Below are 22,677 nucleotides of genomic sequence, written 5' to 3'. Positions count from 1 at the left end.
TCCTTTATAAAAGCTTTTTATATAATATAGTCCTTCCCGTTTTACATATCATACAGAGTTTGAGAGAGATTGCATGGTTCCTTCCTCCCCTCCCGCTCGCCTGGTGGATAATGCCCTCAACTCCATTCCCTTGAATCAAAGGCTTTCCACTAATCTCCTTGGCATCTGCTCCCCCTTTCAGGACAGTATCTGCATCGGTCCCCAAACTTTGTAAGATCTACGTGTGCCATCCTGTTAGCCTTGTCTGTATCCCCAGCTAAGACCCCATCCTCCTTAACTCCACTCTCACTCCCTATCTACTTCTTCCCAAGGTGATGATTATTAAGGTCTCATGAGGGGCCCTGTACTCCATTATCCAACATAGACCTCGAGCTTTAAGAAAATAGGGCCTCCTGCTTCTTTCCTTTAGTACTCAATCTGTTGCTAACGTATTGTAAGCTTCCAGTTACCAGTTTATTCAGACCCCTGTCCCTGGCATCCACCAAACACAGTGTTCCCCTGACCCTGCAGCTTCAGCTCCTCTGATACTGTGACATGGACTTATGCTGTCAGCTTTAGGACTAGCGCCCAAACCACCCTAGGTCTTACCAGCCCGGCCTCCAACCCTTTCAGTGAGCCCAGGAACACAAGCATAGGTTTTCAGAGACTAATAGAGACCCAAAGGAGGAGGAAGAAGATGCAGAAGTCTATGCTGGAAGTAGCTGTTGGGGATATTTTTAACTCAGAAGACAGAGTTAGTCACCAAAGCAGGGTCAACAACACAGAAAAGGGTTGAGAATGCAAAGGAAAAACAACAAAAGAGAAGAGGTGATTAAAAAAAAGGAAAGCAACATGTTTACTAACACAGTAGAGGTGAGGAGAGGCCCACAGAGCAATGAAAAGAAGATCCAGACAATGCAAGCTTTGAAACCTTACTGTGGAGAGCTGCAATGAAGACAGCAGACAGCAAGCTGGAAGAGCTCCAGAGAAGGTAGGTAAGGGCCTACGGGGCTGGGTGGGAAGGGGTTGACTCTTCTGGTCACCAGTCTTATACCCATTCCCTCCCTAGGCCATTTCCAGGCAAACATAGGCACCCTGAAGTCAAGAACAGAGCCCTCTTACCTGTGACAGTGAGCCTGGTACCAGCCCCAAAGTAGAGGGGTGAATTAGAATCACAGCTGTAGATTGCAGGGCTAAAACCTACTCCAGGTCCCCAGCAGCAAAGGACCTTAGCTCCCCAAGACCTCTCTCTCTGCCTGCTCACCTGGCTCTTGACTGAGGAATTCTACCAGGAAAAGTGACTAGCAATCCTACAGGAGTAGGGGGCAGGAGGATGTGGCTTAGAAGGGGGGCAGATGCATGCACATTAAAAGAAAGAGGAAACCAGGAATGTAGGGAGAAAGCAGATTTGGGGGCAATGGTTTAAGGGAGAGAAATAGAGGAGCGGACTCAGCACTCTGAAAGGGATCAGTCCTTTAATTTCCCCCACTATTAGGGGAAGGAAGATTGGCTCCAAAGGACCATCTGGAGTCCTGTGGCTTACCTAGGACAGACAGTTGAGTCCCCTCTCCAAAGTGTTGTGCCTGATTGTTACACAGTACAACAGGAAGGTGGAAAACTCCAGAGCCAGCTGCTGGAGTCTCTCCTTCCAGAAGATGGCTTCACACAGAAACTGGTGGCTCTGGTCCCCGCTCCACCGCCCTTGTGCCCTCTCGGAGTGACAACCTTTGCTCTCATCCCTGTCCTCTCAAAAGAGTCCTCTTGCTCCTCTATCTTCCCAATATATTGTACCAAAAGAAAGCATGTACATACCCAAGACAGACAGCCTGGTTTCACTGCCAAAATATAGCTTTTCACCACTTACACAGCATTAAAACCTGCAAGGAAAACTATCTCCTGCTGCTTTCCATTCCTTCCTCTCCACATCCACCTGCTAGCTCTCCTCCTTCATTCCTTAGGAATGAATGGGGAAGAGACAGGCCAGCAATTGCACATCTGAAATGCTGTGGTCAGAAGCCAGTTTGCCCCATGAGATCTCCCAAAGCCTCTCTCCTGTGACCATCTCTTCTCTGTACAAGAGAAGTAGCATGTCTGTGACTATAACAAAGCCGGAGCAAAAGGCAGACTCGTGACTTCTCAGTTGAGCCTATGTGCTTCCTGGTCAGGTGCTAGGCTTGGCATAGCCGGTCCATGAAATAGTGGGGATGGAGACCTTTCTCTTCTTATCCACAGCAGGATAGAAATTTCAGTCTTCCTAATAAAAAATACATTTTAACTTAAACACCCAAGTTGGAGCCTCCCTCTGGTTCTCATCCACGACTTACCTACCACAGTGAGCTGGCTTCCCTCTCCAAAGTGAAGGGTGTTTCCAGAACACGGCCTCCCAGGTCCACCTCAAAAACCTGCCATTGTCTGCTGAGCCCAGCTGGGATTTAGGGAGAGGCTGAAGTTCAAGAACAGCTTCCCTTATTCAAGACATTCCCACTTCCAACACTCCCTACACTTTTCCAGAAAGTTCTGAGGACACACCAGGGGAGGGAGAGGGAGACATTGCAGACTCTTTATGAAAGGAAGAGTAAGGGAAGCCAGAGAAGCTTGGCCAGGAGAGAAGACGGAGACTATTACAGCTCGTTATGTTATCCTTGTTTTCCTCATCTCAAGGGACTAGTAGCAGTAGTAGCACCATCCCCTCCATCTTCTCTCCCTTTCCTGTCTTTCACTGCAGGCTCAGCTTGGACTAGACTCGGGACCGCTTGGGGTTGATTCACTCTACACAGGGAGCCTCCCCTGACAGTGCCAGAGATGAGATGATTTTTCTTTTATTTGAGGCTGAGGAACTCCTCAGCATACCTTACCCAGAGACTCCCAGCCTTACCTACTACTGAGAGTCTGGTCCCTGAGCCGAAGGTGTAATCGTAATTGGCACATCAGAATGCAGCCACTCCAAAATGGACACTTTTACCCTAGGAGGGACCTGGACATTTACTTTGAAGAATCTTACCTAGAACTGTGAGTCTGGTGCCTTTTCCAAAGAAAACTTCAGTGTTCGCACAGTGACATGGGGCAAAGAAGAAAATCAGCTCAAGAGAGAGGAGGCCTCCAGCTAGTGTTGTGAAGACAAAGGGAGGAGCAATACTTTTTGGGCTTTTTCCATATTGTACAGAAGAATGTTTCTGTCCTCTGAATCATGGGGTCAATGAAGCATTCAGAGTCCATCCGGTGACACTCGAACTTCTTTCTGAAGGGCACTCCATGCAAATATTCCCTATCTGAGGTAGTGCAAAGGGAGGTAAGCCAGCAGAGAGGAAGGTTCCAGATCTTGTACTGGAACACACATCAAAAGCTGAGATAGCTCGGCTTCTTTCTGAGTCCTCAGTAGATCTGATCACCTCTGCTACACTTTCCTACTGGCCTTGTCCTGAGTTAGCTGGGGTTAGAATGGAGCACTCTCCCAGCATCCTTCATCTATGGGATTATTTGAGGCATTCTTCTTATGCTTGGATTCTCCCTGTCCAGCTCCAGTTCTGATCTAGGCCTGTCTTTGTCCATGATCTTGGCCTGGCATATAGCAGGGATGGAACTGAAGCACTCAGGATCCAACTATATCTGGACCTGTCACCCAGGAACAAAGTGGAGGGTCTGTGGATGTTGGGAAAGGCAGAAAGGTTTTTGTAAAGGCTTCCTATGGAATTGAATCACCGTGGCCCCCTGTCCCCACAATGTTACAGCTTTGTACAAAAACAGCCCCTCCCACGGGTCCACCCCTGGGAGGCTGGAAGAAACTACCAGCTCCCCTTTGAGAGGCGCTGCTCTTGTTCTTTTGAGGGGAATGGAGGACGGGCAGGTAATATCACCTCTTCCCTTTTGTGAGGGGTGGAGGGGGGGCTGGAGTAGGCAAGAAGACCCTCCTCCTCTCCTCCCTACATGTCTTTAGAATGTTCTTCACTTTTTGATCTGTGTGTTTTTGCAAGGCTGTCTGCTGAAGGCGGTGCTGTCTTCCCATCCCCCCCTTTCTTTCTCCAAGCTGTCATCCTAGTAGAGAGGCACTCTGTCAAGAAAGAACAGCCTCCTGTCTATTTGCTCCTTCCTCCTATAGTCTATGCGTCACTAAGGGGTCACACCTTTCATCAGAGAACAAGGTACCTCAGTACCCAGACACTATTCCTTTGGCCAACCCTGAGCCTTCTATGATGGTTGTCTGGGGTCCAGAGTTATCTGGAAATTATATGGAACCAAAGAGAGCTGAAGGCTGTTCTAGACACAGGCAGACAGATAGCTGGAAGAGTCCCATTTTTCAAGAATGGGTGTGGAACCAGAAGGGTCCTCATGTCTTGTCAGCCATCTTGACTTCTCATTGTTGGTCTCAGTTAGCTAAGGGAGATGGAGAAGGAGTTGGAGATAATACCTAGGGATGCTGGATATAGAGACACACAGTCTGGAAAGCATTTGATCCATTGCATGGACACTGGGTCAGGTCACAGGCTTCCCCTTCTTTCTGAAGGGAAAAGATGGTTTAAGTTGTTGGTAGATATTTTATTTTTCCTGCACAAGCTGACTCCAAAATTTAACCTACAGATAAGTAGCCTGGATCTCTTTTTCTCAGATGTTGTTCCCTTTATTGTCTTTCAAGCTAGGACTCAAGGTTTTAAAGGAAAAGGCAAACCTGACTACCCAGTGTTGACACAGTTGCACAGAGAAGTTGAAAAGACATCCAAAAGTTAATGACAATCTATGATGAACTTCTAGTTGGTTATCTAATTAATTAATTAATAGTGGCAGAGCTCCCAGTACTCTTTCATAAGCCTGAATAAAAGGTGAATTGCTTTCATTATTTGGAAAGTGATAGGGACACTTCATTACTTCATTGAAGCATACAGTTTTTTATTGTCACACATTTGCTTATCAATAATTCATCCTCTAAGCAAAAGTTCCCTTTTACTCATGTAACATGGATTTGCATCTCAACTGGCCTTACAAATAATCCTGCGGTGGGGTTGTTGAATCTGATGGTGAAGTTTTCCTCAGCTCTGCTCCTCTAGGCATTGTGCCTGACTGCACAGGTAGCATTTTTTTTTTTTTTTTTGCTTTGTTTTCTGTACCAAGGGCTTTGACTAGTAGGAGAGAAAAGGCTGAGATTATTCATTAGCCTAAGCAGCAGGGGGCAGCTTTTCCTTATTTTTCCTTGATCTATGTAATTGCAATCTGGGCTTGGCCACTTGAGGGGGCAAGAAGAATGTTCTGGGCTCTGGTGGGGGATAGGAGGAGAGGAGCAAGGTCTAAGTGAAGAAGAGTAGGGGAGATACATATTTTAAGTATGTACAGTTCTTCTTTTTTTATTTTTTAGTTGAGATTTTTAAAAATTAGCAGCCACGGGTATCTGTAATTTTAGCAACTTGGGAGGTTGAGAATGTGAGGATCGTAATCTGAGGCCAATTCAGGCAGAAAAGTTCACAAGTCTCCTTTTCAATGGATATTTGGGCACAGTGAAATGCATCTGTCATCCAAAGCTATATAGGAGGCTGAGATAGGAGGACTGTGGGTTAAGACAAGCACAGGCAGTAAAAGTCCTTGAGAACCTATCTCCACAAAGGGAAGCTGGATGGGGGTTGAGTGGGTGGGGAAACGGGACCTACTTGTAATCCTAACAAGAATGACAAGCAGTCAAAATGTAGATGGATTGAGGCTCAGGTGCATGATCAATCAGGAATGGAGGCTTAGCCTAAAAACAACCACTGGAAAAGCGGGATTGGAGATATGGCTCAGTGTTATCGAGCCAGTCTAGCAAATGTGGAACTTTGAGTCCACCAGAACTGCCCCCTTCCCCCATATATATTTTTATTAGAGTACATTAGTTGTACTGTACTAGCTTCAGATCTTACATTTAAACCTTTGATGTGCTTATAGTCGATTTTTGAACAGGGTTAAGATAGAGGTCTGTGTTCAGTCCTTTGCAGGTAGATAACCATATTGTTTAGCACCATTTATTGAAGCAGCTTTCTTTTCTCCCGTGTGTGTGTGTGTGTGTGTGTGTGTGTGTGTGTGTGTGTGTGTGTGTATTGGCTCCTTTGTGAAAAACTAGATAGTTGTATCTGTATGGCGTTATTTCTGGGTCTTTCATACTTCTTCTTTAATCTTTGTTCTGCTTTAGGGCCAGCACCATACTTTTTGTTACTTGGTGGTATATTTGAAGCCCAGTATTGTGATACTTCTAAACTCTATTCTTTTTACTAAGAATTATTTTTGTGACCAGGGATCTTTTATATATCCATGTGACTTCTTGACATTGAGATCTTTGATGTGTACTGCTTTGAATCTGTGGATTACATGGAGGCAATATGGTCGTTTCATGATATTCATTTTGCCAGTCCATGAACACGGGAGGCCTTCCCAACTTCTGCTATCTTCCTCAATGTTGGTCTTCAAGGTTTTGTAGTTTTTATCATAGAGGTCTTTCACCTCCTTGGTTAAGTTTATACCTAAGTATTTTTTATTTCCTTGAGGCTTCTGTGAATAGCATTGCCTTCCTGATTTCTCAGCCTACTAATGGTTGCTGTATAGAAAGTTTTTGTTTGGTGACCTTTGGTGCACCAGCAATTGGTGACTACATACATGAACAACTGTTACCCAGCGTGAGGTTCCCCTAGATAAAAGTGCCTGGTGTACAAATGGGTTCTTACCATAATCTAAAGATACTGTACTCTTGCCAATTGTGCCAAATATTAGCAGCTTTAGCACCAATCAAAATAACAAGGTTGAGGATGCTTTCAACATGGACTTTCTGAAAGGTATTTGTCTGAAGAAGATGGCCCCCCTCTTATTGTTTGTATTGAGTCTCATCATATCATTCCATGAAACGTAAGGTCCCACGCTCATCTCTCCTCTGTGAGCTCTATGGGACCTCAGATCAGATCACATTCCCAATCGCAAAGGTCCTGGATGGAGTCAGCACAGACACAAGCAGTGCGGACAAGCTCACTTTATTGGGACCACAGGCCTTCAGTTGGCAGTGATGGTATCTTGAATCCAGTCCAAGTATTTGCACACTTTAGTGTAAACTCCAGGACTGTTTTTCAGGGCACAGCCATTGCCCCAGGAGATAATTCCCTGGAGCTCTCCATGGCAGACCACAGGGCCACCAGAGTCACCCTAGGGCGAAGATGCCAGTTATTGAAGGGCGAGATGAGGGAGAACAAAGCTATACTCACTGGGAACTTAAGGCACTACTCTAATCACTGAGGCAGCCCTATGTCTTTCTCATGGTGACTTCTCCTCCGCTCTTGACCAAGGAGATCAGAGCCTTCTTCATGTCTCAGTGGAGCCACTGTACAGAACTTAAAAACTAGTCCTGACCAAATGAAATCCTATAAATGCAACTTCTGAGTGGGGTCTGGGTACGGACAGGGGTCTTGGTATGGGAAGGGGTCAGATCACCTGGCAGGAGTCCTTGCCTCCCTCCAGGAAGCCCGCGCAGACCATGTTGCCAGTGATCTTCCCAGGGTACGCAGCTTCACAGACTGCCTCACTCAGCAGGGGAGCATGCAGGCACTGCAGCAGGAGCGGCTTGTAGACTTTGGGGAGCAAGAAACGATCAAACAAATTAGAACTATGAATCAAACGAGTGTGGGAAGTATCATCCATTGCCGAACACCAGGAAGAAGCACAGTAGAGGACTCTCAAAGTGTAAACCAAGTAAGAAACAACAGCTTTCAGTTCCCAGAGAGATAATGTCGGATTCCACCTTCTCTGATGAAGAATAGGGATAAACTCTTTGGGACATTGCTACCCACTACAGATCATTATGTGGCAGCCATTTGAAATCCCTTTGAAGGCTGGACGCGAATGGAATCAAACTCAGTTTTCTTCTTTGTTCTGGAAAGCAACGGGAGAAAGGGTGAATGGTTCCACTTACCTCCCAATCTCAGGATGTTGCCCCAGCCAGAGATGATGCACTCTGTACCAGCAGGTGCACAGGAGGTGGGCAGGGTCACAGTGGCCACCTGGGAATTGAGGGACGCAGGTGAGGAGAGCTTGATCAGCATGATGTCATTGTCTGCAGTCTTTCGGTTGAAGCCAGGGTGGGGGATGACCTTGGCCGCATCAATAAACTGCTCATTTCCCTCAATAACTTTGATGTTATGCTCTCCCAGTCTCACTTGGATGAAGCTGTGGGAAGAGGAGGTGTATTGGAAGCGGGCTTTTCATTGTTTAAGGATCCCAGGTAGTCAGGCTCCTGGCTCTGGCTGGCCCTGGAGGGATGGGAGAGGTCGCACAAGAACAGCATACCCAGGTGGCAGGCAAGTGCTGGTATGAGTGACAGGCGATTTCTGCCTCAGAGTTGGAAAAATCAGGAGGGATGATGGGAAGGACTGCCAATGATGACTACTCCTCAATTTTCTATTCAACAGACCTGTTTTTCAGGGACTTTGTCCAGGATTGAGGAAATAAAGAAGGCTACTTCATGTTCTTCCCATCCTGCATGGCTTTGCTGAGGACAGGTAGGGACCTTTGCTCTCCTCTTCTCCTCTGGTAAGCTGTCATTTTTTTTGTGGGATCGAATCCAGTGGTTCTAACAGCATGTGGAGTGTCTGCAGCAGCAGCCTCACCTGGATTCTCATCAGAGATTCACCTTCTCAGCTCCCAGCACAGATGCAGTGAACCACAGCCATGGGGCCCAGAAACTCACGTGGCCTCATCCCCTCTGACTATAAATCCTTCTGATGTCACTCAGGGCTGAGAACAATGATGCTTCTCAGCTCTATATCCAGTAGAGACATCAGAAAGGGAAAGCTGTAAAATGACCCAATGTGTTGCCCTCTACGTGGTAACTAAATTTTTGCACTACTACGAGACACAGGTATTTATATTCATTGATGGTCCCTGGTAACCTTTCTCACTGATTTTTTTAAAATAACAAAATAACCCCTCCCTGCTATAGCCCTTGTAGGCTCAGGGGACCATTTGGGAGAAGGTCATAAGTTGATGGGATTGTGGCCCTCTTTGGCCTCAGCTCACATAAGAAAGCTGGTGCTGCTTCTGTTTTCCAAGCTTTCCCCCATTCTCTTACAGCTCTTCTCTGACCTCGACTCACCCATATCTCTCAAATGCCACACTGTAGACTCTGTAGCCCAGGGCCCAGCACTTACGGCCTGTAGCAGTGGGCTGCAGACACCACCCACTGGTCACTGATGAGGGATCCACCACAGAAGTGGGCTCGGCCATTGTTCAGGGACACCTGGTAGGGGAGGGAATTCCTCGGACAGGCATAGCCACCCACGATCTTGTCATGCTTATCAAGAGGGACAGCAGCTTGAGTGGAGATAGGAGAGGAGAAGCCAGTTCAGCAGGAGATCGGAGAGGGGAGCCCTCAACCTGTTATCTTTTTCCTATTGATTAGAGTTCCTAAGGATCATAGTGACTATAAGCAAGCTGGTAGCAAGGAGTGCTCAGTGGGGTCACAGAATATGGTTGCTCAGCATGCCTGGGTCTACTGGGCGTATAGGTAGAAACCTCAAAAGGGCCTATATTTTCTCCTGGGGGCTACAGGAGGAGGGCACAAGGAAAGCATTCAGAATGCAGACAGTGTGGGATGCATTCAGAATTTGGTGGTCTTATGCCCTCAGTGCTTTTGTCTATATTCTACTCCTCTAAACCCCTTGTTGTTTGGGATGTTTGGGCACAGTTAGAGAAATGTCTTGGCCTCACAGGCCTGCCTGTACTTAGCTCCTCCCATACCGTAGATCTTTGCAGTGAGGTCCTAATAAGAGAACTGTTCCCAGACACCTTAGGAAGAGTAAAGGGAGGCACATGCTATTAGCCAATGAAACAAATGATTTCAAATTTTGGCTGTATGTATAGGAATCTTAATAATCCAAATACAGATAACTCAATACTGTATAACCAAACCACAGATAACCCAAAACACAGATTGGATCCTCTATACGTGATTTCTTAATTCCAAGGCTGTGTATCCACCAGATTTACATTTTCTACCTCTCGTATTAATTTGAGGTTAAAAATAGCTAGCCTAGAGCCACCCCAGAGCTGGTTGCAGCCACATACAGGTTGGCTGGTGCATTCTTCTCTCATGGACAGTTTCTCCCTGCCTTCGCTTCTCAAGCCACTAGGAAGACAGGCCAAAGTTAGCTGAAGGATGAACAGTGCTGAGAGTGGGCTCAAGGGAAACAGGACTGAGCAGAGACTAGCAGCGAGCTCAGGAAGGTGGGAAGGAAGAGTGCCTGAGAAGGGAAATGGACTGGAAGTATGCTGGCAGAAGATGAGAGGAGGCAGTGAGGGGAAAACCCAGGTCTTCCTGGATCAAATGGCAAAGCAGGGAACTCACCAGCAGCTCCCACAAGGACCAGGAGCAGGAGTGAACTCATGGTGTGAGGGGTGGCTGGATGAACCACGGTGTGGGGCTTGGGCCTTTCTACCTCCAGCAGTGGGAGGAGGGCACGGAGATCGGTCACTGCTCCTCCCCATAGGCCACACCTGCAGCTTTACCCACCCCAGAGTGTTGCATCAGCTGTGATATTTCTGGTAACTGTGGATAGGTGACCTGGAGGTGTTAAGGAAACTTACCTCCCGAGGACAGAGGGAGGACAGTTGCTTCTTGGGAAATGGCCAGAGCAGGAAGAGCAGGGTAGTGTAAGATGTTACCTATAGAGTTGGGGTGTGTTAAGGAAGGGAGTGAGATAGAGAAACAGGGAGAACTGGTGGGGGTCTCCCAAACACTCTGACATCCTGCGGTTTTGTCTGAGTCATTTGCAGAAAGTTCTGTTAGTTTTGTAACTAAAAAGTCATGCAGCCACAAAAAATAGAAAGACATATTACTGTGAAATCTATTGTCTATGGTCATAAAAACTCTTTCTTCAGTCTATATATTAGGTAAGTCAGACTGTTGGGGACCTAAATGATAAGAACAGTAGATGATGATAAGGAAGGTACCAAGTTCCTTAGGAGTCTGGCTCTTACCAGTTCTCCTTTCCACAAAGGTTCTTGAATATCCATTACTTTTTAGGTGGACAGGTAAAAACAAAACAGGAACTGATAGCTAGGGGGTAAAAAAACAGCCCCCCCCCCATACCTCTTCCTCCTCAAGGCAGGATGTTTGCATCTCACCTTGACTAATGGTAAAGGATGGTTATAGTTTCCCCACAAACTACAATCTGGACAGTCCTAAAAACTCTTCCCCACTTGGATTGAAAATTTTTGCCTAATGATTAATTTTTAAAGTTTGCTTTCTGTGGTTCTGTTTTTCGTCTTTCTAGAGTACAACTTTTTTCTAAATTTTTTATTGTCCTTAAGTAGTTGTATAAATGAGGTGTCATTTAACAAAGCACTTCATGAATATGATGCATCTTGATCAGTGTCCTTCAACATTCCCACCCCTCCTTCCCGTACTTTTCTTAATTTTGTGATCTGCACAATGGATTCTTGACCGCATTCTTCCCCTTTCCTCTTTCATTCTTCCCCTTGCATAGGTTTAGGCAGACTCTTTTGTTCTATTTCATTTGTGTATGAGCCAGTTTTTATACCAGTTCCATCATCTGGTGTTCACTGTAGCTCTTATGTATGATTTGGGATCATGTTGTACTGTTTGGAATTACTTTGATAATTTCGGTATTTTTTTTTGCCTCCATATGAATTTTAAGCTAGAAATTCATTGAAATTTTGTTGTTTATTAACTTTTTAGCTTACTTTTGATAATTTAGCCATTTTCACAATCTTAATTCTACTGATCCTAGAAAAAAGGTAAGGATAACTTTATGTATTGCCCTATCTTTGAACATTTCTACATTTAATGTTTGACCATTTTTTCCCCCCAAATTTTTATTATCAAACTGATGTACAGAGAGGTTACAGTTTCATACGTTAGGCATTGGATACATTTCTTGTATTGTTTGTTACCTTGTCCCTCATACCCCCCTCCCTCCTCCCCCTTTCCCTTCCCCCCCCTGAGGTGTTCAGTTCACTTACACCAAACAGTTTTGCAAGTATGGCTTTTGTAGTTGTTTCTCTTTTTACTCTGTGTCTCTCAATTTTGGTATTCCCTTTCAATTTCCTACTTCTAATACCAGTATACACGGTTTCCAGTATACTCAGATAAGATTACAGAGATAGTGTAGGTAAAACCACAGAAAGGTGATACAAGAACATCATCAATAATAGAAGCTACAGATATAGATGGGACGTTGAAAGTAGTTACAACTGTGATATAACAATCGTTTCCATAACATGGAGTTCATTTCACTTAGCATCATCTTATGCATTCATAAGGGCATAGCTATTAGGCTCTTGTGATCCTCTGCTGTGATGCCTAAACCTGTGCTAATTATTCCCTATGAGGAAGACCATAGAGTCCATGTTTCTTTGGGTCTGGCTCACTTCACTTAGTATAATTTTTTCCAAGTCCTTCCATTTCCTTACAAATGGGGCAATGTCATTCTTTCTGATAGAGGCATAAAATTCCATTGTGTATATGTACCACATTTTCCTGATCCATTCGTCTACTGAGGGGCATCTGGGTTGGTTCCAGATTCTAGCTATGACAAATTGTGCTGCGGTAAACATTGTTGTGCTGGTGGCTTTACTGTGATTTTGTTTGTGGTCTTTTGGATAAATACCCAAAAGTGGTGCTGCTGGGTCATAGGGGAGTTCTATATTTAGCCTTCTGATGAATCTCCATACTGCTTGCCAGAGTGGCTGAACCAGTTTACATTCCTGCCAACAATGAAGTAGGGTTCCCTTTTGGCCACATCCCCTCCATCAATTGTTGTTGTTAGTTTTCTTGATATATGACATTCTTACTGGGGTGAGATGGAATCTCAAAGTTGTTTTGATTTGCATTTCTTTTATGGCCAGTGATGTAGAGCACTTTTTCATATGTCTCTTGGCCATTCTCATTTCCTCATCAGAGAAGTCTCTTTGTAAGTCTTTAGCCCACTTGATGAGGGAGCTATTGGTTCTTTGCGGTTTTGTTTTGGAAGAAGGTAATTTTTTTAGTTCTGCATATATTTTAGATATGAGGCCTTTGTCCATTGAATGGCCGGTAAAGATCTTTTCCCAATATTAGGGCTTTCTGTTTATCTTGTGAGCTATGTCTTTTGCCCTGCAGAAGCTCTGCAGTTTGATGCAGTCCCATTTGTCCAACCTTTCTTTGATTTGTAGCCTTTCTGGGTCATTGTTAAGGAAGTTCCGTCCTGCGCTAAGGATCCCAAGTGTTTCTCCTACTCCTTCCTTTAGTGTTTTCAGGGTGTCTGTTTTAATTTCGAGGTCTTTAATCCATTTGGAATTGATTTTGGTGCAGGGTGATATATAAGGATCTAGTTTTAGTTTGTTGCATGTGTTGAGCCAGTTTTGCCCGCACAATTTGTTAAAGAGGCTATCTTTCTTCCAAACTATTGTTTTAGCCCCTTTATCAAAGATTAAGTAGGCATAGTTCTGTGGGTTCATTTCTGGGTCTTCAATTCTGTTCCATTAGTCTTCAGGCCTGTTCCGGTGCCAATACCAAGCTGTTTTTATTACTATAGCTTTATAATACAGCTTGAAGTTGGGTATTGTAATTCCTCCAGCACTGTTCTTTCTTCTTAGGATTGTTTTTGCTATCCTAGGTCTTTTATTATTCCATATGAATTTCTGGATTGCTTCCTCTATTTAATTAAAAAATGGTGTTGGGATATTAATGGTTATTGCATTAAATTTGTGGATAGCCTTTGGCAATATTGCCATTTTGATTATATTAATCCTCCTAATCCAGGAGCATGGGAGGTTTTTCCATTTCCTTAGTTCTGACTTAATTTCATTTTTCAAGCTTTTAAAGTTCTCCTCAAAGTGGTCTTTCACTTCTTTGGTTAAGGTTATTCCTAGGTATTTTACATTTTGGGGGGGCTATTGCAAAAGAAGTTGCTTTCCAGATTTCTGCCTCGGTCTTTGGGTCGTTAGCATAGAGAAAGGCCGTTGATTTTTGAGGGTTTATTTTATATCCTGCAACTTTGCCAAAGTTTTGGATCAGCTCTAGTTGCTGATCTAGTTGCTCTAGGGGTAGAGTCTATGGGATTCTTTAGGTATAGGATCATGTCATCTGCGAAGAGAGAAAGTTTAACTTCGTCTTTTCCTATTTGGATCCCCTTTATATTTTCTTCTTGCCTAAATACTCTGGCTAGGAATTCTAGTACTATGTTGAAGAGCAGGGGAGAGAGTGGACATCTCTGCCTTGTTCCTGATTTTAAAGGGAATGGCTTTAGTTTTTCACCATTTAGAGTTATGCTTGCTGTTGGTTTGTCATAAACTGCCTTGATTATATTCAGGAATGTTCCCTGGAATCCCAGGTTTTCCAGGGCTTTTAGCATAAATGGGTGCTGGATTTTATCGAACGCTTTTTCTGCATCCAGAGATAAAACCATGTGGTTCTTTACCTTGCTTCGGTTGATGTGGTGGATTACATTAATTGAGTTGCGTATATTAAACCAATTTTGCATCCTTGGGATGAATCCACTTTGATCGTGGTGTATGATTTTTTTTGATGACCTGTTGATGTCGATTGGCCAGAATTTTGTTGAGAATTTTTGCGTCTGTGTTCATCAGGGAAATCGGTCTATGGTCCTCTTTCCGTGATGAGTCCCTGCCTGGTTTTGGGATGAGGGTTATACTGGCTTCATAGAATGAGTCTGGTAGTGAACGTTCTCTTTCAATTTCATTGAAGAGTTTGACAAATATTGGTGTGAGTTCTGTTTTGAAGGCCTTGTAGAATTCTGCAGTGAATCCATCTAGACCTGGGCTTTTCTTGGATGGGAGATCATTTATTGCCATTTCTATTTCAATACTGGATATGGGTCTGTCTAGAAGGTTTAAATCTTCATGGTTAAGTTTGGGGATATGAATATTTTCTAGTAAATCATCCATTTCTTCCAAGTTCTCGAATTTGTTAGCATAAAGGTTTGCAAAATAGTCCCTAATTATTTTCTGAATTTCGGTTATTTCTGTAGTGATGTTACCTGTTTCTTCTCTTATCTTGTTTATTTGAGTGTGCTGCCTTCGTTTTTTGGTCAGGTTTGCCAGGGGTCTGTCTATCTTCAAAGAACCAACTGTTTGTGTTGTTGATTCTTTCGATGGTTTTTTTGTCTCTAATTGATTTAATTCTGTTTTGATTTTAATTATTTGCTCCTGTCTATTGACTTGGGGTTTGGGTTGTTGTTCTCTCTCAAGGAAATTAAGGTGCTTCCTTAAATTATTGAGTTGCTGTTTCTCCAGTTTGTTGACGTATGCACTCAGAGATATAAATTTTCCTCTGAGTACTGCCTTTGCTGTGTCCCAAAGGAGCTGGTACTTTGTGCCCTCAACTTGGTTGAATTCCATAAACATTTGAATTTCTGTTTTAATTTCTTCAATGACCCACTGATGGTTCAGCATTGTGTTCTTTAGTCTCCATGAATTGTAGCATTTTCTGTGGTGGCTGTTTGAGTTGAGCTCTAATTTTATTCCATTGTGGTCTGAGAGAAAGCAGGGAATGGTTTTGATACTTCTGAATTTGTACAGATTTTCTTTGTGCCCTAAGATGTGATCTATTTTGGAGAATGTTCCATGTGCTGCGGAGAAGAATGTGTATTCTGTTGTTGCTGGGAGGAATATTCTGTAGCTGTTGGTTAAGTCTAGTTGGTCTATGCAATTCTTTAGTTCTGTGGTTTCTTTGTTCAGTTTTTGGCATGTTGATCTGTCCACAGGTGATAGTGGAGTGTTAAAGTCCCCAACTATCAATGTGTTTGGTCCTATGAGTGTTTTTAGAGCCAGTAGTGTTTGTTTGATGAAGTTGGGTGCTCCTGCATTTGGTGTGTTGATATTTAGAATGGTTATGTCTTCCTGTAGGAGAGATCCCTTTATTAGTATGTAGTAATGTCTTTGTCTGTTCTTACCTTTTTTAATTTGAAGTCAATTTTGTCTGATACTAGGATTGCAACTCCAGCCTGCTTATGGGGGCATTTGCTTGATAGATTTGATTCCAGCCTTTCACTTTTAGATGTTTACTTTTGCTGGATAGATGTGTCTCTTGGAGGCAGCAGAAAGATGGATCTTGATTTTTGATCCAACTTATGAGCCTATGTCGTTTGATTGGAGAATTAAGTCCATTAATGTTGAGAGTTAGGATTGAGAGATGATCGTTTGTTCTTTTCACTGTCACTATCTTGTTAAAAGCTGTGTCTTCCCATTTCTTGATCTGATGTTTACTATTTAGGGTTCATTTTTCTGTCTTTATTGGGATCTTGATTATTTTCCCTGTATAGTACATCTTTAAGGATTTTTTGCAAAGCTGGTTTGGTGGAGATATATTGTTTCAGTTTTTCCTTACTATGGAAGACTTTTATTTGACCTTCGGCTATGAATAAGAGTTTGGCTGGGTACAGAATTCTTGGTTGGTACTTATTTTTATTTACGGTTTGGTATACTTCATTCCAGGCTCTCCTTGCTTTCATGGTCTCTGCTGAGAAGTCTGGGGTAATTCTGATTGCTTTTCCTTTATATGTGATTGTATTCTTCTCCCTAACAGCTTTAAGGATTCTTTCCTTGTACTCTACTGATCCTGTTTTGATCACAACGTGTCGGTGTGATGTCCTATTCTGCTCTGGTCGGTTAGGGGTTCTAAATGCTTCTTGTATCTGTATATGCCTCTCCTTCTGGATATTTGGGAAGTTCTCAGCTAATATTCTGTTAAATAGGTTGCCTATCCCATTAACCTCTTTCTCCAAGTTTTCCTCAATACCTATTATCCTTAAATTGGGCTTCCTGATCGTGTCTTGAATCTCCTGTAGCTATCTGTTTTGTTGATTGGACTGGATTTGTATTGATTTTTGATCTTTCTCCATAGAATCTAAGGAATCTTCAGCTCCTGAAATTTGATCCTCTGCTTCAGTTAGTTGGGTCTGTAGGCTAGCTACTTGATTTCGAATCTCTTTTCCTTCTGACTGGTCTTTCCTGATGATTTCAATGTCATTTCTTAGCTCTTGTATGGACTTTTTTACTTCATTAACTTCATTACTTTGGTTTTGAGTGTTGTCTCTCAAATCTTTAAGCTGGTTAGCTATCTTTTCATTTGACTCTTGAAGTTCATTTATCTTTCTATTTCTATTTGTGGATGCCATGAAATTCTCCATTAATTTTTGCTTTGCCTCCTCACGCTCTAGAATAATTAACTGAAGAGATTCAAACTTTTCATTTATCATGTTTATCAGTAGACTTTTTAGAGCATTTTGGGGGTTCTCTTCTATGTCTTTGATTGACTGCTCTGCTTCCTGCTTGTTTTGAGTGGGGGATAAGACTTCATTGTTTTCTATCTTTCTTGTGTTCCTTCTGCCCATGTGGATTGGGAATGCCAGTCTACCAGCTCCTGTGAGCACTGTTTAAGAGCCAAAGCAGCCCTTACCAAGCACTGTTGTGTAAATCTTACAAGTTCACAATTCTGTAGAGATACCTTGGATACCTGTCTATAAAATTAGATTTGGTATTCCTAAAGAATACAATTTCAATATAACAACTGATCCTGGGCCCTGTATTCAGTAGTTACTTATTTACTGTTACAACCTATAAGCAATTCTTGTTTTTATATTAAGTTCTTTTAGGACTGGCTTTCTCTATGAACCCCTTTGATTCACTCGGATTAAGCTGGGATACCCTCTATCCAATAACCAGGAGTCAATGGAAACTGGAGGTCCAGGCAGTAAGTCAGAGGGTAAGTTGGAGGTAGTAAAGAGAATAGAGTAAAATGTATTGGGGGGTGGTGGTGGTGATTTTGGTTTAGTTTCAGTGATGTGGAAATGTGGAGAAGAGTAGAATCAGTAGAAAGAACAAGGTTAAAATGATAGACAATGGAGAGTTAGCAGAAAAGAGTGGAGGTCTTATTCATAGGAAAGTAATTTTTAAAGAAAGAGAATGCAAAGAGAGAAATAAGTAAAAATAGTGGAAGACAGATGCACAAAACGGAGAAAAATTATTTAAAAAAGGAAAATAAATGAAAAGGAAAAAAAGCAGAAAAGGAACAACCCAAACAAACAAAAAAGAAAAGCACTTGATAAAACAAACAGGTAAAAATGGAAAACACAAAAAAAAACCAACGACGTTTCAGAAGTATAAAAAATTTTTTTTTTTAAAGTTTAAAAAATGTTTGAAAAGAAAAAAAAATGGAGTCCTCCTTGTTTGGGTGGTCTTTCCCCAGTCTCTGGTTTCCTTGCCATGGTCTGCAGTCTATTTTCCTGATTGGCTGGGTTTGACTTGATTTCAGTTTGCAGGGGGTGGATCTGTTCTGACCCTTCTCCCCTGTTTGCAATCCTGGGTCTTTGTGGTTCGCACAGCTTGCAGGTAGGCCTTGGGCATTCTCTGTAGATGCGGACTTGAGCAATCTCGGGAACTGTGGCTCCTCTGTCTGCTGCAGGGCCGCTGCCTTTAATGCCTGGCTTTGAATAGGCTGTGGACTCAGCAGGGCGGGGCGCCTCTGGCCTGTTTTACCTGGCTGAGAGTTGCTTGCCTGGGGGAGGCTCCTCCCTCCTGGGTTGGGTGGCCTCCTTGGCGGAGGTGGCTATGGAATGCAGCTCTGTTTCTGGCTGGGAATTGGGCTTCCTCTGTGACGGGACCGTTTAACTGTCTCCTGAACTGTTTGTTCCCCGTCTGGTGTTTCCGTGCCACCGGGAGCTGCTCGCCGCTATTGCTTTAAAATTTAGAAATTCTGGTGAGCAGGGCGGGGCACCTCTGGCTAAGCCGAGGCCCAGGATATGCCTCCCACCTGGGCAGGGGGCATTCTCCTGGGCAGAGCTGGCTCTCACTGGTCTGTCCCTCTTGCCCTTTTCAAAGATGGCTTCTTTGACCTCGCTTTCCCCAGGCCCGCTTTAGTTCCAATCTGGTCTGACCCTATGCCAGTGGCAAAGATGGCGCTTTGCTCTGGTGGTGGGGGAAGGGCTGCCTTCCAGAAGCTGCTCTGTGGGCGCGAGTGAGAATATCTTTCGTGAGGTACTCACGCTTTCTCTGCGATTTCAGGTCGTCCGTGCTCAGCCGCTGTCTGGAGGATTTTTCCCTGGTCTACACTGTGTGCTTTAGCTGCATGGAGTGCAGGTTGCTGTATGGGGCCGGCACTGGCGTGGTGGTGGGATGCCGCCCGGAGCTCAAATCTGTGTTTTCAGACGAGCAAAGTCGATTTGTCCTTCCTGGCCAGAATCCCTGTACTGTTTGAACTTACTCTGGCTGTCTTTCTAGGAGTAAAAGTTTCTATGGGGTGAGAAAGCTGCGATGTCGGAGGGAGCTCAGCTAGGGCTCTGCAGCTCCTCCACCATCTTCCTGGAAGCTCCCTGACCATTTTTTTTGTGTGTGTGCAGAGATCTTTCACCTTCTTTGTTAATTCTATTCTAGGAATTTTATTCACTTCAGCTTATTGTGAATTGGAATATTTTACTGCTTTCTACTCACATGGAAGAAACTTCTATTGGGCCATTGTACTCTGGGACTCAATTTTTCATGAATAATTTTAAAGCCTCACTTTTCTGGATTCTGTTCTATCCATCTCTGTTTGGTGTTTGTAGAGAAAGAATAAAGATAATATGCAAATGAATCTTCCTGGGGCATGAAGTTTGCATGCTTCTCATTATTTATTATCACAGAGAGAAGGGCTAGGGGAAGCAGTAGGTTTGTTTAGTCCAAATTTCTGTTCAGCCATGACCAATCTCGCCTTCTAGAGTTTATGTCACACTTCAGGTTTTGCTGGATCACACAAAACTCTCCATTCACTATCCAGATACAGAGAATCTAAGGATGAGAGGTTTGAAAATGTAACGTCTTGCAGCATTATTTACCACAGCTAAGATATGGAATCAACCCAGATGCCCCTCAGTAGATGAATAGGTCAAGAAAATGTGGTACATATACACAACGGAATCTTATCATCAGAAAGAATGACATCGCACCATTTGTAATGAAATGGAAAAACTTGGAAAAAAAATCATATTAAGTGAAGTAAGCCAGACCCAAAGAAACATAGGCTCCATGGTTTTGCTCATTTGTAATAACTATAACATGTCTATTGTATTCTTAACAGAGGATCACAATAGCTCAATAGCTATGTATGTATGACCATATACAATGATGCTAATAGAAATGAATTCCACGATATGGAAACAGAGGTTTTTGTCTTTCTGTCCTTCCTTCTTCCTTCCTTCCTTCCTTCCTTGCTTCCTTCCTTCCTTCCTTCCTTCCTTCCTTCCTTCCTTCCTTCCTTCCTTCCTTCCTTCCTTCCTTCCTTCCTTCCTTCCTTCCTTCCTGTGTTTTCTTTAGTGTACCATTTGCAGTTTTTTTTCTTTTGTTGTTTTTGTCCCCCCCCTCTGGTTTATTCCTGTGGTCACTGTTTTTTTATTTCAGTACACATTGTCTTATATGTAAGTTTATCTGATTTGAGGACGGGAAGGGGAATCACAGAAATGGGGACACAAATCAATGCAGCAGTGATACTCACTAGATACTACACCGGAAATTAACTTTACAACTTCGGGGTGTGGCGGGGTGGGGGGGGGGAGGAGTCAGGAGGAGGAGGGAAATAAGGAGAAAACGAGGGAGGGGGTAACAGTGTTTGAAAAGAAATGTACTCATTACCTTATTATGCGACTGTAACCCCTCTGTAAATCACCTTTACAATAATTTTTAAAGATGTAAAAATGTTAAAAAAAAAAAAAGAAAATGCAGTGTTTTATTACAGGATGGAAAACTGTACTGTAATGGATGCGTATGTATATGTATGTAGATGTAATCTTGGATAAAATAATTGAGAAAAGAGAAAAAAGGACTATTTTGGGGGGGGCCGGGGGATAAAACCAGCCTGGAATTCCCCAATCATATTATGGACCAAAGGGGATTCTGAAGACCAAAGGCATGCAGGCCAAACCTGAAGAGAAATACCTAGTGTCTGGGTATATGAAACCAAAAGAGATGCAAAATCAAAACTTTGGTGTCTATAAACCAATTTCCACTTCTCAGACTATGAAAAAGTTGGAAAAATCCACTCTACAGAAAACATATTGGAGAGAAATATCATGTTAAGAAGGAAAATGCTGGTTCTGCACACACACACACACACACACACACACACACACACACACACACGTCACTGAGAAGTCAAGCATTAGATTCTTCATTTGTTTAAAAGTAGACAAAATTGTCCAGCACGGGTGGCTCATGCCTGCAATCCTAGCTACTTAGGAGGCTGAGATCTGAGGATCTCTGTTCAAAGCCAGCCTGGGCAACAAAGTCCATGAGACTCTTATCTCCAGTAAATCACAGAAAAAGCCAGAACTGGTGCTGTGGCTCAAGTGGTAGAGTGCTAGCCTTGAGCAAAAGGAGCTTAGAGATAGCACTCAGACCCAGGGTTTAAGGCCCAGGACCAGCAAATAACAAAAGCAGAATTATCTGTGACAATAGCCTTGGTGAGAGGCATCAAGGGTTAGATGAGAAGAAGGGAAGCAGGTGCTCTGTGGGACAGCATGCCGGTCTTGAGTGGGACTTCCACTCCCATATCCATCTGTCCCACTTTCTACTTGGTAATCTTGAACAAATTATTTCACCTTGATTATGTTTCTGTGATGATCTACGAAGTAAGAAAACCCAACAGGTGTTTGTGCTCATTAAATGCAAACATGATCTTGAAGAATGAATGCAGTATTTGATGGAGAAGAAATACAGAAACCATTTTCTATCCTTGGTCAAGGATCATCAATCTGTGCAACCCCTGTCCAGTGAATATTTAAGTAAACAACTGTAAGAGAAAATGGTCTCCTTTATCTGAAAACATAGTAGTTCTTACGAACATTCCCCAGCAAGGAAATCAACAGTGGCATGTTAAGTGACATCATAGAAAATGGACCAGTTATACAGCCAGTAGAACTTGGTATCTTCACTTCCTGGCAGTTATTTGTCAGCACATTGAAGTGTACCTTAGTTTTACAGATGGCTCATAGGTTCCCTGATTCATAGCAAGTTAAGACTGAATCAAGACCGGTAAAGGTTTTAATCAAAATTTCTTTTCTTGTCAGGAAGACAAATATGAGAAGGAAACCAGATGTATGTTATTTGCTTTATTGGGACCTCTGACTTGACCCTCAGGACATTTTTAGGATATAACCTGTCAGAAATTGCACCTGACAAAACTTTCCAAGTCTTGTGTTACCTTGAAGGATTTCTGCATTTTCCCACCATAACTTCTCTGGCAAGAATAAATATTATTTTTAGTTTAATTCTCTTGCTCTATGTAAAGAAAATACCAGTTCTGTACATCTCAACGTTGAAACATTTGTGAAGATTTGACTGTGAAGCTCAACACAAAGGAAAGGCTCCTGTAGTATATGAGGAAGCTCCTGCAAATGTGTCAGGTATTCTTAGTTACTAAATGGAGTGCATGGTGCCAGGGAGAATGTTCTGAGCACCGAGATCTGGCTTAGCCATACTTACCTACACTGGCATTTCTACCAATCCATCTTGATTTGTATTGCCTTGTTCCTCCAGACTCCTAGTCTCTCCAACCTCATCACCAGAAATTGGAGGAGATTTTTTCCCCACTTTTTTCCCTAGTTATTTTTACTCATTCCCATAATTTAGAGAATCATTCATGAACTCTTATACATGAATTCTTCATAGTCGATCAAGCCTAAGCCCATATTGGTTGAGATCTCTGTAGTTTAT

General features: G+C 43.1%; 1 protein-coding gene and 1 gene segment (V, D, J or C); both read right to left on the bottom strand.

Annotated features, from left to right (window-relative positions):
• LOC125347236 overlaps positions 1 to 22,677 on the bottom strand; it is a 248,507-nt gene that overhangs the window by 13,170 nt on the left and 212,660 nt on the right. Inside the window, 1 exon segment of the C gene segment in view lies at positions 2,981 to 3,028. Within this exon segment, the coding sequence occupies positions 2,981 to 3,028 (48 nt within the window).
• Positions 6,976 to 10,358, bottom strand: LOC125347250 (anionic trypsin-2-like). Its single transcript, XM_048340371.1, has 5 exons — positions 10,319 to 10,358; positions 9,123 to 9,285; positions 7,889 to 8,142; positions 7,411 to 7,547; positions 6,976 to 7,125 (listed from the first exon to the last, which is right to left on the bottom strand). Exons 1-5 carry the CDS (start codon positions 10,356 to 10,358, stop codon positions 6,976 to 6,978), a joined length of 744 nt encoding a protein of 247 aa, XP_048196328.1.

This window comes from Perognathus longimembris, chromosome 2, assembly GCF_023159225.1.
Source record: "Perognathus longimembris pacificus isolate PPM17 chromosome 2, ASM2315922v1, whole genome shotgun sequence".
Taxonomy (NCBI): domain Eukaryota; kingdom Metazoa; phylum Chordata; class Mammalia; order Rodentia; family Heteromyidae; genus Perognathus; species Perognathus longimembris.
This window is presented reverse-complemented; position numbering and strand designations above follow the sequence as displayed.

What these genes read in the sequence shown, in the direction of transcription:
- LOC125347250 (XM_048340371.1), bottom strand. Translation starts at nt 10,358, where the DNA reads ATGAGTTCACTCCTGCTCCTGGTCCTTGTGGGAGCTGCTG. An exon ending in GCAGCCCACTGCTACAGGCC is followed by an intron (nt 8,143 to 9,122) that starts GTAAGTGCTGGG and finishes CTCTTCCCACAG; the next exon opens with CTTCATCCAAGTGAGACTGG. An exon ending in CAACATCCTGAGATTGGGAG is followed by an intron (nt 7,548 to 7,888) that starts GTAAGTGGAACC and finishes TGCTCCCCAAAG; the next exon opens with TCTACAAGCCGCTCCTGCTG.